Below are 19,292 nucleotides of genomic sequence, written 5' to 3'. Positions count from 1 at the left end.
TCACTCTACCGCTGAGTCACCTGGGCGGTTTTAATATTGGTCTGGAAATACAAATATATGCTGATGGACCAAACCATGGTTTTGTTTGCATGTGGAGACACAGAGCCCAAGTCTGCTTACAATTGTATTTGCCCACGCGTACAAGTTTTGTCTGAAATGCAGCGATTTCTTATCTCGGAGTGGATTGGCTCGCGGGAGGAGTGGGAGCGCCACATTGCGCATCCCCGACCGCTTAATTCCTGGCCGCGTGGCCACGAGCGGTAACGACGATCGGCCACGTTAAGCGCTCAGGATGATTTCCCCCGTGAGAGGGATTTATTGAGAGGGATAAGATTTAGAGAGCCCCTTCCCTGCGCGTCTCGGGGGGGGGGGGGGGGAGCTCACGACGAAAACGGCTGTGCTGGGCGGAGTGCCGAGCCAGCCATCGCCGAGGTCCTTGGCTTTCGCGTCCCTCCTAGCAGCACGTCCTGACCCTGACCGAGCCCGCTCCACTTTTCTCGACGGTCCATACGACGCCTCGAATAACTCGCGTACGCTCGCGAATCGACGTGTGGCCGTCTTCCCGTCTCTCGCTCACGAAGAGTGCCGCCCGGGCGTCCACAGGTACCTCTTCACCCTCCAGATCCGCCGGGACCTGCTGACCGAGCAGCTGGTGTGCAGTGACAACGCAGCTGCTGCTATCGCCTCCTACTTCCTGCAGGGTGAGAGCCACGGCTGTGCTTGTGCACAGGGAGGGGAACACCCTGTAAAGGAGACGTTGCTTATGCATTTTCTGGATGTTTTAGTGTTTTGTGCATGTGTAACGACGACTTGACACACTTCTCTTGAGATGGCACTTTATTGAAGACACGTTCACTTCGACATCAAGACGGAGATCCCCACCTCAACGGCTCCGGGTTTCCCACGCGTCTCCCTTATATACCGACACGAGGCCACGCCCCCACTTCTCGATCATTCTCGCTGACTGGACGCTCGCTCCACGGTCCTCTTCCACCACCTGACCATTCTCCCTTCTCGAACATTCCTGTAGCCACCAGTCCCTTCGCACTCGCATCCCCTGTCATTACCTCCCTTGGCCACCAGTCCCCTCACACCGCATGCAGGCTCTGTTGCCATGACACAGGTTCGTGTTGCCTGGTAGGGTGCCTGCGATGTAGTGTAGTGGCCGTATGTGTGTCTATGTTGCGGATATATGTGGCTGCATGCAGTTGTGTGCGGTTAAACGCAGTTGCGTGTAGTCGCCGGTGGTTTCTTGTGGTTGCGCCGTGCTGGCTGAGCGCAACCGCCGCTTGTGCCCGCGTCTCCCAGCTGAAGTGGGCGACTGCGATGAGTCCGTGGGGCGGCAGCACCTGGAGCAGAACAAGTTCCTCCCCACGCAGGAGACCTTGGCTACCAGAATCCTGCAGCTGCACAGGGACCACTCGTGAGCATCGCACACAAAACCGGCACACTGGGCCAGGGCTGCTGTAGCCCGTGTCTCTATCCATCTCTATCCACCAAGGCTAGGCTGCCGTTAGCCTGTCTCTCCCTGGAGCTAGTCTGCATGAGCAAGGTGTGGCGTCGATGGCATTGGCCATCATGACCCTTAGTCCGCTGGAGCCTGTCTCTCTCCCTAGGGCCAGTCCTTCGTGCCCCCTGCGTCTCTGTGCCCCAGTAACCCCACCTTGTCCGCCGCGTGTGCCTGCCAGCAGGGGCCAGTCGCCGGCGGAGGCCGACTCTCAGCTGCTGGAGATCGCGCGCCGCCTCGACACGTACGGCGTGCGGCTGCACCCGGCCGTGGATAAGGAGGGCTCGAGCATCAACCTCGCAGTCACCCACTCTGGCGTCTCCGTCTTCCAGGTGAACCACCGCCACCACCACCACCACCACCACTGCTAGGGCGCAAATTTAGACGGACGGAGGACGAGTGTCCCGCGTAACGACCTCACCGCTTCTTTCGCCCGTTACCGTTACCCTATCAAGGAAATCCCCACCGAGCCTTGAGACCCGTTTTCATTCGCCGATGTCGCCGTCCGATGACAATTTTCTATTCCCTATTCTGGGCACGGGGGGAGCCGTGCAGTGCAGCTTTTTTTGAGATGGGCACCGAGTCCCTGCCACCTGTATCCCTCGGACCCTCTACCCAGCATTCACTGCTGCGCTGCACCGCGAATATCCTAGATTTTTATTTTCGTTGCCAGAGGTGGAATTTTTGTTTGCCAAATGAAGGTAAAAAAACCAGTTATGTCTTTGGTGCAGTCACTCGTGTGACTGGGCTGAGGGATAGACTTATTTGCGTCAGTATTTGCCTGCAGTACATTTTAACATGAGCCACTTCGTTGAGCGATCATTTGTGGCCAGGTCGCTTCTGAAATAGAAGTGAATAGCTCACTGGGCTTTACCGGGTAAAATAAAAATTGTTTTAATTTATTTGCGTCTAGTGCAACTTTCTGATCCGCCTCTACTGGACATCTGTGAGAAATAGCTTCATAGCTCATCAGATTTCTCCAAGATAAATAAATATTTGGACACTTCAGAACCCGGATGAAACCCAGAATTCAAACTCAGGGTCTCAGTTTTAACGTCTGTTCAGCGTCTCTGTAACACGGCACGAGCTCTCCGAGCCACCAGACCGTCTCACGACCTCAGTGTTTAGACGTTTGGCAAGCGCCTGTTAATTTCAATCTGATTATGCCTGCATGCATTGGGTAAAATTGTTTGCAAAGCAGCGTATAATTACGTCTCAAAATAACTCTGCCCGCATCCTTGCCCCCTTAGCGCTCCTCCTCTCCCTCGTTGTCCCTGCTGGTCCGCACCACAAATGGTACAGATTGTACTGATCCGGCGGCTAAACAGCGCCACTATTTGGAAGATTACGAGTTCAGATACCGGCCGCAGGTCGACTCAGCCGATCATCCCTTCTGCGGTGCGTAAAGTACGTACTACCACTTTGTGGGAGTCGGCGGCGGCATCGTCCTTTCTCGTTATCCGTCGCCTCTCAGCCTTCGCGTCCACCCACCTACTACCCTGTAAACCGATTCGATTGACGCCGTATCGATATTCGTCGTCGCGCCTTTCAGGAACGCATCCCCCGCTGGCACTCCAGCGGATGCCCTGGAGTTGCCGAAACGGTGAATCTGCGCGCTCGCGCGTACCGTCTGTCGTTGGTGTGTGTGCGTGCGCACGTTTCTTGGCCCGCATTTGCAGAGCGCCACCAGAATCAACGCCTTCAACTGGGGCAAGATCCGCAAGCTGAGCTTCAAGAGGAAACGCTTCCTCATCAAGTTCCATCCGGACTGCGAGGTCAGGCGCCCCCACCCACCCATCACCCATCACCCCCCCACACATCCCAATACCCCCCCCCCACACACATCACCCCCTCCACCTTCACCCCGCCCACCCCATCCATCACGCCCCCCCCACCCATCACGGCCACGGATGCAAACGGCACTCGCCGGGAGACCTGGGACTAACGCTAATCCACTGCTGGATGAGGGCCCCTGTTCATGGCTGCTCGCTCGCAGCACTTGTCAAAGCAGCCTGTGTGGGCTACGCGGGGGGAACTTTGCCCGTGAGTATGCGTGCTCACTTGTGTCTCTGTTTCCATGTGTCCATGTCCCGTTACCTGGTGTGCGCTGCATCTCTGTCTCTCCCCGCGTATCTCCCCGCGTGTCTCCCCCGCGTGTCTCCGTGTCCCCCCGCGTGTCTCCATCCCCCCGCGCGTGCAGGGTAAGTACCGCGACACGCTGGAGTTCATCATGAAGAGTCGCGACGCCTCCAAGCTCTTCTGGAAGAACAGCGTGGAGTACCACGCGTTCTTCCGCCTCCTGGAGCAGCCCCCGCTCAAGCCCAAGCCCGTCCTCTTCAGTCGCGGCTCCTCCTTCCGCTACAGGCGAGTCCGGGGGGCCGCCCTCGCGCGAGTCCGGGGGGGGGGCCTCCAGTGCCGGTCGCGTCTCGTTCGCCGTCGCGTTGTCGTGCCCGTGCCGCGCCGACGAGCTGCAAGACGGCGAACTAGTCCCGGCTGCCTTTGCGGGGGTCACCCGCGGGTAACCCGGCCCCTGAGGCGGAAATCTAGCCAGGGGCGCGCCCATGTGGTGTTGTGGCCTCTTTAGTGAAACTTCATGGGGGAGTGGCTTAGAATTTGGCCAATCAATTCTTTATTTCCATAGCGCTTTCGTGCAAATAATGCCATTTAAAATGAGATGCTACGATATGTGTCTCGGCGGGCGGTCAGACCAGGCGATTCGAATGTTTACGTATATTTATTGTAAAGATCTGTGAATGTTTTTTTTTTACTGAATCCATTGTGTCCCAGCTATGACATGGCAAGCTGTGTTGCGGCGAATGTGAACACGCGGTGTTCCCACCCTGTCTGTGTTCAGCGGGAGGACCCAGCGACAGCTGGAGGACACCGTGAGGAGCAGCGTCAGCAAGGGCTGCGTGGCCTTCGAGAGGTGAGGTCCCCAGCACGGACCGAGTGTGAGTTTCACCCAGCGGGGTACCGAGTGTGAGTTTCACACAGCGGGGACCGAGTGTGAGTTTCACCCAGCGGGGGACCGAGTGTGAGTTTCACCCAGTGGGGACCGAGTGTGAGTTTCACACAGCGGGGACCGAGTGTGAGTTTCACTCAGTGGGGACCGAGTGTGAGTTTCACTCAGTGGGGACCGAGTGTGAGTTTCACCCAGCGGGGGACCGAGTGTGAGTTTCACCCAGCGGGGACCGAGTGTGAGTTTCACTCAGTGGGGACCGAGTGTGAGTTTCACCCAGCGGGGACCAAGTGTGAGTTTCACCCAGCGGGGGACCGAGTGTGAGTTTCACTCAGCGGGGACCGAGTGTGAGTTTTACCCAGCGGGGACCGAGTGTGAGTTTCACTCAGCGGGGACCGAGTGTGAGTTTCACTCAGCGGGGACCGAGTGTGAGTTTCACTCAGCGGGTCCGAGTGTGAGTTTCACTCAGCGGGGACCGAGTGTGAGTTTCACACAGTGGGGACCGAGTGTGAGTTTCACCCAGCGGGGACCGAGTGTGAGTTTCACTCAGTGGGGACCGAGTGTGAGTTTCACTCAGCGGGGACCGAGTGTGAGTTTCACCCAGCGGGGACCGAGTGTGAGTTTCACTCAGTGGGGACCGAGTGTGAGTTTCACACAGTGGGGACCGAGTGTGAGTTTCACTCAGCGGGTCCGAGTGTGAGTTTCACACAGCGGGGACCGAGTGTGAGTTTCACACAGTGGGGACCGAGTGTGAGTTTCACACAGTGGGGACCGAGTGTGAGTTTCACTCAGTGGGGACCGAGTGTGAGTTTCACACAGTGGGGGACCGAGTGTGAGTTTCACTCAGCGGGGACCGAGTGTGAGTTTCACTCAGCGGGGACCGAGTGTGAGTTTTACCCAGCGGGGACCGAGTGTGAGTTTCACTCAGCGGGGACCGAGTGTGAGTTTCACTCAGCGGGGACCGAGTGTGAGTTTCACTCAGCGGGTCCGAGTGTGAGTTTCACTCAGCGGGGACCGAGTGTGAGTTTCACACAGTGGGGACCGAGTGTGAGTTTCACCCAGCGGGGACCGAGTGTGAGTTTCACTCAGTGGGGACCGAGTGTGAGTTTCACTCAGCGGGGACCGAGTGTGAGTTTCACCCAGCGGGGACCGAGTGTGAGTTTCACTCAGTGGGGACCGAGTGTGAGTTTCACACAGTGGGGACCGAGTGTGAGTTTCACTCAGCGGGTCCGAGTGTGAGTTTCACACAGCGGGGACCGAGTGTGAGTTTCACACAGTGGGGACCGAGTGTGAGTTTCACACAGTGGGGACCGAGTGTGAGTTTCACTCAGTGGGGACCGAGTGTGAGTTTCACACAGTGGGGGACCGAGTGTGAGTTTCACTCAGTGGGGACCGAGTGTGAGTTTCACACAGTGGGGACCGAGTGTGAGTTTCACACAGCGGGGACCGAGTGTGAGTTTCACACAGCGGGGACCGAGTGTGAGTTTCACACAGTGGGGGACCGAGTGTGAGTTTCACACAGCGGGGACCGAGTGTGAGTTTCACTCAGCGGAGACCGAGTGTGAGTTTCACACAGCGGGGACCGAGTGTGAGTTTCACACAGCGGGGACCGAGTGTGAGTTTCACTCAGTGGGGGACCGAGTGTGAGTTTCACCCAGCGGGAGACCGAGTGTGAGTTTCACCCAGTGGGGGACCGAGTGTGAGTTTCACACAGCGGGGACTATTCGGGTGGTCTTGAAGTTTTGACTTTTGACGTGTCCCTACCTGTGGAACTTAGTTTTTTTACATTAAGGAATGTGTTGGTATATTCATAATACCACGTTGTTTACATGACAAACCCTACTGGCTGTGTCGGGTGGTGGAAGGTTATGACACATTTATACTAACGCGATCTAAACCAAAAAACTTTATTATGAATAATATTGGTCGCCAAAGCCGTAGTAAAAATGGGGTTACGTGGTTTGTGTGTGTGCCTCAAATGAGTACCTGGTGCGTTGTTTAAACATCGCCACTTGGAAGACAAAGGCGTCCGGGCGTGGTGCTGGCCACCCACCCCATCGTGTGCCGTGCCGGCCTTCATAGGTGCTGCCTTAACAGCACTTGCTCCAATAGTCTGTTAAGGCTACACGGGGGATCTGTCTTCGTGTGCATGTTTGTGACAATCTACGAGCCCTTGTCTCTCATCATCTTCGCCCACACGCCGCCGCCGCGCGCCAGATATCCTGGCTCAGGGGCCCGGCTTCTCTACAGGAACCACGCGGCAGAGTTCCTCGCCGAGAGAGAGAGGGACGTGCCGGCAGGGTGGCCGGTGCTCGTTAGTATTTTGACCCCTGTGGAATTCAGACCCCCGCGGTTTGATAGCTATTTAGTATTTTAACTCCTAAGGGTCCAAACGCTATGGGGTGAAACATTATCTCACACCGCCACGAGAAGCCATTGCTTCGTGTCGTCAGATTTTCCTATATTCGCCGCTTGAGCCGGTGTCGCATGAAAGCTATATATTGGTAAATGTATTAATGAATTTCTTATCACTCTTGCACCGACTAAAAAATTCTATTTTCTAAAATCTATTCTTTGCCCACCAGGAGGCAGTGGGGACCCACGTGGTAGACTTAGAAATGTGCCTGTTATGATATTGATAGTTTGTTTTGAAAGGATAAAATTCTGGATTTTAGGGCACTTCAATGGCTCAGAAAATCAAAGCGCCTTGCATCCAATCTCTTCTCAACCATACTAATGCCATGCTGTAGTCTAGCCTAGGGGCTCCCCAGAGGCAGCTGTCCCTGTGTGGCACAATATGAATGGAGCACCGGCTTGAAAGAGTCTGTCAGTAGGCGGCAATGTTTCTGTACGTTTTTTCCCAATACAGAAATGTGTAAGTTATTGATCAAATTTGGCGAATTTGGACCGCGAGGCCACATTTTAACTGCAGTGCGTCCCGTGCTGTGTGCCAACAGCCGTCTCCCTCGTTCGGTACGTTCTGTGTTGTGTGCCGATCGTGCTTTGTATTCCTTGTCGGCGTCTATGCCGAGTTGTCTGCTCACCTGTGGGTAGTTAGCGTTGTTCCCATTTCCCTGGCCGCCACGTGCTCGCCATCGCTCGCTTCCCGTCCACAGGCGGAGCAGTCGCCCCCGCGCCTCCCCGAGAAGCCCAGGACTCAAGGCTGCCTCCCAGCTCACCCAGACACCCAGCACACAGGTCTGTCTAAGCCACACGCAGGTCTGTCTAAGCCACACGCAGGTCTGTCTAAGCCACACGCAGGTCTGTCTAAGCCACACGCAGGTCTGTCTAAGCCACACGCAGGTCTGTCTAAGCCACACGCAGGTCTGTCTAAGCCACACGCAGGTCTGTCTAAGCCACACGCAGGTCTGTCTAAGCCACACGCAGGTCTGTCTAAGCCACACGCAGGTCTGTCTAAGCCACACGCAGGTCTGTCTAAGCCACATGCAGGTCTGTCTAAGCCACACGCTGGTCTGTCTAAGCCACACGCAGGTCTGTCTAAGCCACACGCAGGTCCGATAAGGCCACACACAGGTACGGTTAGGCTCGTGTCTCTCAACTCCTTGATTTGAAAATGTTTGTAAACATGTTATTGTGTTTGCTGTCACATGATACCCTGGGCGCCCTTGAAAATGAGATTACCCAGGTAAAATATTTTAGTAAATAACAGTGACGAACCCACAGCCCCGCTTTCTTTTAGCCACCAATATTTCCTCTTCATATGAACCCACCGCACACACCCGATGGTTGCTAATCGCAGAAAGTTGTGCCGTGGGGACGTCCGCACAAACCCCAAGCGGGGGCGGTGCGAGCCGCACACGTCATCAGGTGACGAACCTGCTCACGTGCTTGGTCATTTGGTGAGCCCAGGGGGGGGGGGGTGGGGGGAGACGTCGTGAGATCGACGATCGTGGCAGTGGAGGCCTGCCGCCTAGGGGGGTCTGGCCGAGCGGCAGAGTCCCGGGCCCGCGTGTGGTGAGCTGGCGTGCGTGCGCGTGTGGTGAGCTGGCGTGCGTGCGCGTGGTGGTGAGCTGGCGTGCGTGCGCGTGGTGGTGAGCTGGCGTGCGTGCGCGTGTGGTGAGCTGGCGTGCGTGCGCGCGTACTCGTCTGTGCGTGGCTGCAGAGCGGCGGCACCGCCGCTCGGCTTGGCGAGGAGGAGGAGGAGGAGGTGCTCGCGTGCGCGTCCCGGGCCGTCGTCGCGAGCGAGGTGGAGGGCGCGAGGCCGGACACCTCGGGCGGCTCCACGCCACACGCACAGCGCGCCGCCGGGCCGTCTGGAGAGCACCAGGGGCTTGCGCAGCACGCGGGCGGTACGCAGGGCCCGCCGGCAGATACTCGCTCACCTGTACACACGAGAGCCTCACCGAGTCTCAAGACTCTTTTTGAGGAGGGTCCTGCCAAGTTTTGTCGTCGAGGTCGGGGAGCGATGCTGCTGCTGTGATCCCAACCGAATAATTTGCAGGTCACCTTTCAGCATTGCGATGACGCTTTACCAATATAACAAGTCACGTGGTCTGATTCTTGTCTTTAGCGTTGTTTAACTTTGACAATGCCCAATGCTGGCTATGCCGACGTGCCTGTCTGTATCAGCCCTGTCCACGTGCCCTTGCGGGATAAGACTCCGCGGAGAGCTGCAATAGGGTCATTGCAAACTAAACTCTTGAAACGAATTTATGTATTTTTCCAGGTGAGGCCCACTGGAGCTATGTGGCTCTTTTTCAGAAACGACTTGGCCATCACAAACGATAGCTCGACCAAGTGGCTTGATCACCTGGACCTTTATGGCAGCCAAAAACTCTTTAAGCGCGCGTTTCTAAATGACGGCGCCCCCATCCCGTCCACGTGAGCACCAGCTGTGACAGAATGCACCCGTGGCAGCGGTGAGGGTTGGCTGTATTCGGCTAACGCCCGTACGTGCCGTGTGTCTGCAGCTCGGGAGGTGGGGGTCCCGCAGCCGGCGAAGGCGCCGGTGAGGTCGCCGGGGGGGGGCACGTTCCCTCCGGAGCTCTCGTCTCCGCTGCTGAGCCCGGACTCGGTGACGAGCAAAAACGAGGAGGATGAGGATGCGACGAGGAAGGTGGAGGGAGCACCCTAGCACCGCTCACTCGATCACTCGCGCACACTCGTTCAGTTAAACACTCGCCCACGCACCCACACACTCGTTCAGTTAAACACTCACCCATGCACCCACAACAACCGCTAATCGCCACCAAGTGGTGGTGACGTCACCACGGCGCTTGTGCCAGGCTATGTGCATGTTGAGGTCACGAAGTGTCGAATGCCCACTGGTAGGTCATGGGGCAGACCCAGGTGCCACGGGTCGACTGAGATGTTTGGCCGATGCACCAACTGTGCCCCTTACTGTGCCAACTTGCACCCACACCACACATACAAACTCATTCAGTTTAACACTCACTCAGGCACGCACTCACTTGTTCAGTTAAAACACTCGCACGGACACTCACTCACACACTTGCTCACATACACTCATTCACAAAGACACTCCGCTGATTCTGTGAAACATCCACACAGACAAACGCTCATTACTCTAAACACTAACAGACACCGAATGCCAAGCTCGCGTAAGCACGCGCACAAAAACGGACGCGCTCACGCACGCATTTACCCACGCGGACGACTCGCTCTTTCACTCGTGCGTTGTATTGATCCGCACGCGGCGATGTCGGTGGTGTTGTCACAGCGGTACCCAGCGGACAAGGCGTACTTTGTGGCCAAGGAAGTTTGCACCACGGAGCGCACGCACCTCAAGGACTTGGAGGTGGTGACGGTGGTGGGTCTCACGCACGCACCGCCATCCCACACCCCCAGCACCCGGCGCAGCTCAGCGAGCCCTGTGGCCTGACCCGGGTTCACGAGCGGCGCAACGAGTTTACGGCCTCCGCCCAGTCACCGATGACTGTACAGGAAAACGCATCGCGTTGCATTTTGTTCTACACTTTAATTTGGCTACATTCCAGTTCTGGAGAATTTTAAACATCTGTTTGAATAACAATGCTCTTAATGTGTAGCCGTGTTCGCCTTGAGCATATGCCTGTGGGTTTGTGTCTGTAAATCATCATGCATACTGCGTATGTTAAGCACGTGCTAACTCGTATACCTGTGTCCCAGGAATTGGGAGTGTTGTTGCCAATGTACAAGACTTGATTCAGGCGACTGCTGATGAGACACCGTGTGTCGAAACCGGTCCAAAGATTGCTCGTCTCGAATCAACGCGGCTGACATTATGCGCTCGCAGTGCGGCTGATGGGTTGTGCAAGAGATTTTTTTTTATATATATGCGGAGTGACGGACACGTGGACGGGAGACGAACGTTGTGTCCGCTTATTTATTTTGCTTGCGTTGTGCGTGCGTTGTGTGCCGCGCGTGGCAGTGGTTCCGCAGTTTCCTGGGCAAGGACGGCCTGGTCATGGAGAGAGTTCCCTCCATGCTCTTCGCAAACATGGACCCCCTCTATGAGTTCCACCGCGGCTTCCTCAAGGAGGTGGAGCAGAGGCTCACGCTCTGGTGAGTCTAACGGCCGGCGGCCACCCGGTGACCCGGGTTCGATTCCCTGGCCGCGATGCCACAAATGGGCCTGTTTTAGGGGGGCTATTGTTGGCATTCTTCATAGGCAACACCGTTCCAAGGCATCTTGTGTAGCAGTGGCATAGAGCGACAAGAGTTCTGCTTTAGAACACCAAAGGGAAATGTCGCTGCGAATATTACCGGTGGAGATGGCTGGCTATGATTTTATTGAACACGTACAGCCCTGTGTAACGAACCCAATGGGAACCTGAGTTCAGTTCCCCACGGCGGCGAACATCATTGGTAAGTGGTATCAGAATTTATATCGGGTCTCCTCTAGATTAACTCAGCCTTAAATGACCCGGGTTCAGTTCCTGCTCAAGATCAATAACAGTAGCGAATATTTGACTGGTCCTGGGCCTCCCCTAGGTTGACTAAACCTGAAGTGAGTACCCAGTGCAGTGTGTAAACATCAGCACTGGGGAGATGACCAAGGCAGCTGGGCGTAGTTCAGGCCACACCACCCCATCACTTGCCGTGCCGGTATTCATAGGTGCTCGCGAAAAGCATTTGCCCGAAGAGTCTGCTGAAAAGGCGACAGGGGGGATCTTTGTGAATTTTGTGTGAATCTCTGCGTTGGACGCAGGGAGGGCCGGTCGAATGCTCACCTCAAGGGAGACCACCAGCGGATCGGAGACATCATGCTGAAGAACATGAATCTGCTCAAGGTCAGTCTGGGATTTTTCTTCCAGCAAAATACAATCGTGTATGCAGTGAAACGCCTCTTGCCCGTGCCTCCGATATCCTTTACCATGCCATGGATCCGACGAAAATCCTAATCGTGCTACCTGTGCCCGCATCTCCCCCTGTGACCCCCTCCCCACCCCCCGTGTCTCCGTGCCCGCCCCCTCCGTGGCGGTGCAGCAGTGCATGGGGCAACTGCGGCAGCACGAGGCGGTGCTGGCCGAGCTGCAGGTGGAGCTCGCCACCTCCGAGCCGCTCGCCGAGTCCTGCCGCACGTTCGAGCTGCAGAGGGTAACCCCGATATCCGCTACGTAACACGACACGCGGCAATCCCGATATCCGCTATGCAACACGACACGCGGAAATCCCGATATCCGCTACGCAACACGGGTGGCCTCGCCCAGACTCTTTAACAAAACGCAGACCTCCGCTCAAAACAGGCTAACCTCACCAGACCCTAACACAGCAGCAGGGTGACCCGATGTCACCGTGGCTCAACGCAAGCAGTCTCGCCTGGCGGGCGCTCCTAACCGCGCTCCTGACGTCCCGGCAGGTGTGCTACCTGCCGCTGGCCGCCTTCCTGCTGCGGCCCCTGCAGCGGCCCCTGCACTACCGCCTGGTGCTGGAGCGGCTGTGCAAGCACTACTCGCCGGCGCACCCCGACTTCAAGGACTGCCGCGGTGAGCGACCGGGGTCGAGGGAGTGTGTGCTCGTGGGCTTAAGCGTACAGTTTAAACGTAATCGCGATCAGTAATAATAAGTCATGATTTCACATTGTACTGCTCCGCTGCCAACAACACCACCAGCACCACCACGCTGTATTTGCCCCTCGCTGTCGACGAGAGAGGGGAAGGCGGCAGCAGCAGCCGGGCAGTGAGCCGGCAATTTTGCAAGCTCTGCGGTCCTCTATATATCATGGCGTCTCTATACATTACGGTGTTATTGGCCAATTAACGAGTGCGTTTACTCATTGTTGAGCACAGGCCCAAAACGCCAAGTGGCCAGTGACAGACCGCATGATTGACGGTGTACTTGGTAACAGTTATCGCATTGGGAGGGAATTCCAGAGTCGTAGCTTTTGGAGGAGTGAGGGCTCGCGCAAGAAATTGCAGGGCTGCACCTTTGTGTGAGGGGTGCTGCATTAGCTATCCGCGCCGTGCTACACAGGCTGATAACCTGGGTTCAAATCCCGGCCATGGGTCACACCAGTGGTAAGTGTGATCTAAAGTGGTTCTGGGCCTCCGCTAGCTCAGCTAAGCCTTAGATGAGTCACTCTCCTTGGAGGAGGGGATGCCAAAGTGGAGCGGTGCACGTACGTACGTTGAACTTATTTTGCACCGTGCGAATCGTAGGCGCGAGTGTGAGGCAAGCGAGGTGGCCCGCGGTGCGGTGGTGGTTTCACAGTGCGGACGAGACAAAACGGTCCGTCTGGATTCCTCTTCAGCACTTGAGGAGGAATCAATGAGTGAATTTCACAGGAACGGTAACCACGGCAGTAGCGGGAGAGCAGTGTCGGGAGGCGACTGCCCGCCAGTGAGCGTGTCACTGGAGCGAGTGCGTCGGCCGTGCGGGCGTTTTACGCGTGGGCCACTTGGGGAAATCTTTGTCTCCGTGCGAGCAGCGGCCCTGGCGGAGGTGAACGAGGTGACGAATCAGCTGCACGCGAGCCTCATCCGCCTGGAAAACCTGCAGAAGCTGAGCGAGCTGCAGCGTGACCTCGTGGGGCTCGACAACCTCGCGTCGCCCGACCGGGTGGGCCTGGGGACACACGGACACACAGAGGCGTGGGGATCTGGGCACATGGGGCATGGGGGACATGGGGATGCAGGCACACTGAGATCTCGGGACACGGGTCACAGGGAGTTCAAGGACACGGGGATCTGAGGACACCGGGACTTAAGAGAACATGGGGACTTGGAATCATGGGGACGCAGAGACATGGAGACACGGGGAATGATGCTTCGGGCGACGGCTACCATGTCCTGCAAAGAAGGCCCATTGGCCGATAACATCGCCTCTCAGATATTTTTCCTGCCAAGGCCACCAAGTTATTGACACAACGTGTTGAGTTTTGCGCATATTTTTTAAAGGTGACCGTAGCACCGCCGCCGGGTCCGCTGACGGTCGCGTTGGCGTATCCGTGCGAGGCGCCTTGAGGCGCGGCGGCTGTGCCCTGGGCGCCCTGCTCACGGGAGTCCTCTTGCTTTTGTGCGAACCGCCCAACGTGCAGGAGTTTGTCCGCGAGGGCTGCCTCAACAAGCTCACGAGGAAGGGCCTGCAGCAGAGGATGTTCTTCCTGGTGAGCAGTCCCTCCTCTCCCCTGTCAATCAACACCCCCCCCCCCCCTTACATTCTCTCTGTCTAAATCAGCTCAAGCCTCCCGCAAGTCACGCGGTTATCTCGGTGTCGCCACTCCCACTCTGAATCCCTTCCCCGCTCTCGCCTGCCCCGTGAAAACGGACGCTGCTCCGTGCAGCTCACTTCTTCTGCTTGCTCATTCCTTTCTCTCTTCTCCCTCTCTTCTTCCCTCTCCCTCTCATCATCACGCTCTCATCATCCCTGACATCTTCTTAGCCCGGTCATTCCTTCTCCCCTTTCTACTCCACTTCCTGCCCGGCGCTCCTTCGTTCTTCCTGCTGCTCATCTTGAGACGTGGCCTCAAAGTGCCTCTCCGTCCGTCTCGATTGACGTTTGACCGTGACGAGAGGCGCCGCGCCTTTCCAAGCCCTCGCCGATGACCGTGTCACCCCCGTGACTCCGCAGTTCTCGGACCTCCTCATCTACACGAGCAGGGCGCCCACCTCCACCAACCAGTTCAAGGTTCACGGGCGGCTGCCTCTCGTCGCCATGAAGGTTCGGCCCCCAACCCCCCCCCCAAAGCCGACCCCGCCCCCGCCCCCCACTGGCGACACAGCACTCTCCTCGTGCGCGCTCGATGGAGCCACAGGGGGTCATGTGGGTTAGGGCTTGGGACAGGGCGAAGGGGGCAACGTTAGAGCACGTGGTTCAGGTTTGATGTGTGTTTAGGGGACAACACGTGCACTCTAGGTGGTGGGTTCTGCGTGCTGTCTGATACTTGTGCTGCGTGCGCTGCACAGGTGAGGGAGAGCGAGCAGGAGTTCGGCGTTCCGTACTGCTTCACCATCTCCACACCGCACAAGAGCATTGTCGTGGCAGCCAGGTGAGTGCCTTGCTCACCACTCACATCAATGTGTGCTACCTTGCCTTGCTGTGACTTTCCTAAACTGTATACCACCTTGACTTTCGAAACTGGAATTGGCCCCATGTCTCCGACGGTTTATTCCCCGGTGTTGTTGTTTGTTGTTATTGTTCGTCGTTGATGCGGGGTATGTGGTGTCATCCCAGCTCCCGTGTGGAGTTGGACAAGTGGATGGAGGACATCGCCCTGGCCATCGAGCTCATGAAGAAGTCCAACACTCACCCCAGCTCCCCGCTCGAGAACGGGTTCAGTGACAAGTTCAACCGTGAGTGTCCCAGCGCAGCAGCTCGCCACCCCAGCCATCTCACCAACCCGGCCATCTCACCACCCAGGCCATCTCACCAACCCGGCCATCACACCACCCCGGCCATCTCACCAACCCGACCATCACACCACCCCGGCCATCTCACCAACCCGGCCATCACACCACCCCGACCATCTCACCAACCCGACCATCTCACCAACCCGGCCATCTCACCACCCCGACCATCACACCACCCCAACCATCTCACCAACCCGGCCATCTCACCAACCCGGCCATCTCACCACCCCGACCATCTCACCACCCCGGCCATCTCACCACCCCGGCCATCTCACCACCCCGGCCATCTCACCAACCCGGCCATCTCACCAACCCGGCCATCTCACCAACCCGGCCATCTCACCAACCCCGACCATCTCAACAACCCCGATCATCTCACCAACCTGGCCATCTCACCAACCCGGCCATCTCACCACCCCGACCATCTCACCACCCCGGCCATCTCACCACCCCGGCCATCTCACCACCCCGGCCATCTCACCACCCCGGCCATCTCACCACCCCGGCCATCTCACCACCCCGACCATCACACCACCCCGACCATCTCACCAACCCGGCCATCTCACCACCCCGACCATCTCACCAACCCCGATCATCTCACCAACCCGATCATCTCACCAACCCGGCCATCTCACCACCCCAGCCATCTCACCACCCCGACCATCACACCACCCCGACCATCTCACCAACCCGGCCATCTCACCACCCCGACCATCACACCACCCCGACCATCTCACCAACCCGGCCATCTCACCACCCCGACCATCTCACCAACCCCGATCATCTCACCAACCCGATCATCTCACCAACCCGGCCATCACACCACCCCGGCCATCTCACCAACCCGACCATCACACCACCCCGGCCATCTCACCAACCCGGCCATCACACCACCCCGACCATCTCACCAACCCGACCATCTCACCAACCCGGCCATCTCACCACCCCGACCATCACACCACCCCAACCATCTCACCAACCCGGCCATCTCACCAACCCGGCCATCTCACCACCCCGACCATCTCACCACCCCGGCCATCTCACCACCCCGGCCATCTCACCACCCCGGCCATCTCACCAACCCGGCCATCTCACCAACCCGGCCATCTCACCAACCCGGCCATCTCACCAACCCCGACCATCTCAACAACCCCGATCATCTCACCAACCTGGCCATCTCACCAACCCGGCCATCTCACCACCCCGACCATCTCACCACCCCGGCCATCTCACCACCCCGGCCATCTCACCACCCCGGCCATCTCACCACCCCGGCCATCTCACCACCCCGGCCATCTCACCACCCCGACCATCACACCACCCCGACCATCTCACCAACCCGGCCATCTCACCACCCCGACCATCTCACCAACTCCGATCATCTCACCAACCCGATCATCTCACCAACCCGGCCATCTCACCACCCCAGCCATCTCACCACCCCGACCATCACACCACCCCGACCATCTCACCAACCCGGCCATCTCACCACCCCGACCATCACACCACCCCGACCATCTCACCAACCCGGCCATCTCACCACCCCGACCATCTCACCAACCCCGATCATCTCACCAACCCGATCATCTCACCAACCCGGCCATCTCACCACCCCAGCCATCTCACCACCCCGACCATCACACCACCCCGACCATCTCACCAACCCGGCCATCTCACCACCCCGACCATCACACCACCCCGACCATCTCACCAACCCGGCCATCTCACCACCCCGACCATCTCACCACCCCGGCCATCTCACCACCCCGGCCATCTCACCAACCCGGCCATCTCACCACCCCGGCCATCTCACCAACCCGGCCATCTCACCAACCCCGACCATCTCAACAACCCCGATCATCTCACCAACCCGGCCATCTCACCAACCCCGACCATCTCACCAACCCGACCATCTCACCAACCCGATCATCTCACCACCCCGGCCATCTCACCAACCCGGCCATCTCACCACCCAGGCCATCTCACCAACCCGGCCATCACACCACCCCGGCCATCTCACCAACCCGACCATCACACCACCCCGGCCATCTCACCAACCCGGCCATCACACCACCCCGACCATCTCACCAACCCGACCATCTCACCAACCCGGCCATCTCACCACCCCGACCATCACACCACCCCAACCATCTCACCAACCCGGCCATCTCACCAACCCGGCCATCTCACCACCCCGACCATCTCACCACCCCGGCCATCTCACCACCCCGGCCATCTCACCACCCCGGCCATCTCACCAACCCGGCCATCTCACCAACCCGGCCATCTCACCAACCCGGCCATCTCACCAACCCCGACCATCTCAACAACCCCGATCATCTCACCAACCTGGCCATCTCACCAACCCGGCCATCTCACCACCCCGACCATCTCACCACCCCGGCCATCTCACCACCCCGGCCATCTCACCACCCCGGCCATCTCACCACCCCGGCCATCTCACCACCCCGGCCATCTCACCACCCCGACCATCACACCACCCCGACCATCTCACCAACCCGGCCATCTCACCACCCCGACCATCTCACCAACCCCGATCATCTCACCAACCCGATCATCTCACCAACCCGGCCATCTCACCACCCCAGCCATCTCACCACCCCGACCATCACACCACCCCGACCATCTCACCAACCCGGCCATCTCACCACCCCGACCATCACACCACCCCGACCATCTCACCAACCCGGCCATCTCACCACCCCGACCATCTCACCACCCCGGCCATCTCACCACCCCGGCCATCTCACCAACCCGGCCATCTCACCACCCCGGCCATCTCACCAACCCGGCCATCTCACCAACCCCGACCATCTCAACAACCCCGATCATCTCACCAACCCGGCCATCTCACCAACCCCGACCATCTCACCAACCCGACCATCTCACCAACCCGATCATCTCACCACCCCGGCCATCTCACCAACCCGGCCATCTCACCAACCCCGACCATCTCACCAACCCGGCCATCTCACCACCCCGGCCATCTCGCCACGCTAACAGTATTTGCCCCAACAGTCTGTCAAAGGCTGTACGGGGGGATCTTTGTGTACACGTGTGTGAAAGTAACTATCTGTTTGTGTGCATGTGCAGGTTCGTCGGATGAGCTGTCGCTGGAGCCGGAGTCGGAGGAGGATCTGAATCCGGCTCCGGGCTCGCCGGACCGGCAGGCTGCGGGGCACCGCGCGAACACGACGATGCAGGTCTGCTGGCACCGCAACACCAGCATCTCCATGCTGGACCTGAACCGCGCAGTCGAGGTGAGACCGCGGCTCCGTCTTAAACCGCGGCGCACGGCGAGTCTCGCCACCCGTCCGCACTCATGCCAGCCTCTAGTCCACACTGCCACCGCCCGTACCGGTTGTACCCCACCCACACCACCACTTGTACCCGTACCGCCCAACCTCAATTCGCAGCACTTGCATCCTCATGCGTGCCCACGGTCTGCGACCCACGTCAGCCACATGGCGCCACCACCTACGCCAGCATCCTAACCAGGGCTGCGCGCCAAGTTTCTTGAGCCAAGGCCACGTTGAGAATCCCTGAGGGGCCCTCGTATGAGCTCCGAAAGGATCACGTGGGAACGAGCGGACGCGGTGATGCCGGTCACATGGTTTGTTTTGTTTGCTTGCTGATGACTCTCAATCGGCGTCACTGCCGCCTCTCATCACTAGCAGGGGGCGTTTCCCCGGAGCTGTTAGCGGGGGGGGTGGCGGCAAGGGAGCGTTTGTCGCCCGAGACCTTGAGCGAGCGCGGTCGTTATCGCCATCGTCCAAGGCCGGCGAGAAGGCAGGGTGGCCTGATCCTCCAGCCGTGAGCGTCGCGCTCCTGAGGCACGTATGCCAGCTCCAGGTGATGATGATAATAATATTTGGTACGTGCAACCCTATGTCACTTGGGGCTGCCAACCTTCCCGAATTCGCCGGGAATCTCTAACCAGAATTGGCATCGATCTCCCGGTGACGAATGAAAGCAATCCGGAAGATTTTTAACA

General features: G+C 58.2%; 1 protein-coding gene and 1 long non-coding RNA gene across 5 annotated transcripts in view; one reads left to right on the top strand and one right to left on the bottom strand.

Moving 5' to 3' along the window:
* LOC116956303 (FERM, ARHGEF and pleckstrin domain-containing protein 1-like) overlaps positions 1 to 19,292 on the top strand; it is an 85,405-nt gene that overhangs the window by 61,571 nt on the left and 4,542 nt on the right. For 2 of the 4 annotated variants that reach the window (XM_032977813.2, XM_076054074.1), the window contains 20 exons: positions 604 to 701; positions 1,309 to 1,423; positions 1,689 to 1,839; positions 3,187 to 3,282; positions 3,708 to 3,871; positions 4,362 to 4,433; positions 7,583 to 7,664; positions 8,590 to 8,776; positions 9,398 to 9,543; positions 10,168 to 10,257; positions 10,858 to 10,991; positions 11,638 to 11,719; positions 11,916 to 12,026; positions 12,289 to 12,415; positions 13,357 to 13,487; positions 13,966 to 14,034; positions 14,499 to 14,588; positions 14,834 to 14,916; positions 15,102 to 15,220; positions 18,392 to 18,558. In XM_032977813.2, coding sequence (XP_032833704.1) covers positions 604 to 701; positions 1,309 to 1,423; positions 1,689 to 1,839; positions 3,187 to 3,282; positions 3,708 to 3,871; positions 4,362 to 4,433; positions 7,583 to 7,664; positions 8,590 to 8,776; positions 9,398 to 9,543; positions 10,168 to 10,257; positions 10,858 to 10,991; positions 11,638 to 11,719; positions 11,916 to 12,026; positions 12,289 to 12,415; positions 13,357 to 13,487; positions 13,966 to 14,034; positions 14,499 to 14,588; positions 14,834 to 14,916; positions 15,102 to 15,220; positions 18,392 to 18,558 — 2,314 coding nt within the window. The remainder of the gene's footprint in view (positions 1 to 603; positions 702 to 1,308; positions 1,424 to 1,688; positions 1,840 to 3,186; positions 3,283 to 3,707; positions 3,872 to 4,361; positions 4,434 to 7,582; positions 7,665 to 8,589; positions 8,777 to 9,397; positions 9,544 to 10,167; positions 10,258 to 10,857; positions 10,992 to 11,637; positions 11,720 to 11,915; positions 12,027 to 12,288; positions 12,416 to 13,356; positions 13,488 to 13,965; positions 14,035 to 14,498; positions 14,589 to 14,833; positions 14,917 to 15,101; positions 15,221 to 18,391; positions 18,559 to 19,292) is intronic. The other 2 variants (XM_032977812.2, XM_032977811.2) reach the window with 2 other exon arrangements.
* The window catches only part of LOC142906399 (uncharacterized), a 67,967-nt gene continuing 59,473 nt past the window's right edge, over positions 10,799 to 19,292 (bottom strand). The window contains exon 2 of the long non-coding RNA XR_012930220.1: positions 10,799 to 13,493. This is a non-coding gene — a long non-coding RNA (uncharacterized LOC142906399). The remainder of the gene's footprint in view (positions 13,494 to 19,292) is intronic.

This window comes from Petromyzon marinus, chromosome 64, assembly GCF_048934315.1.
Source record: "Petromyzon marinus isolate PM22_M1 ecotype Great Lakes invasive population chromosome 64, UKy_Petmar_22M1.pri1.0, whole genome shotgun sequence".
NCBI classification, from domain to species: domain Eukaryota; kingdom Metazoa; phylum Chordata; class Hyperoartia; order Petromyzontiformes; family Petromyzontidae; genus Petromyzon; species Petromyzon marinus.
This window is presented reverse-complemented; position numbering and strand designations above follow the sequence as displayed.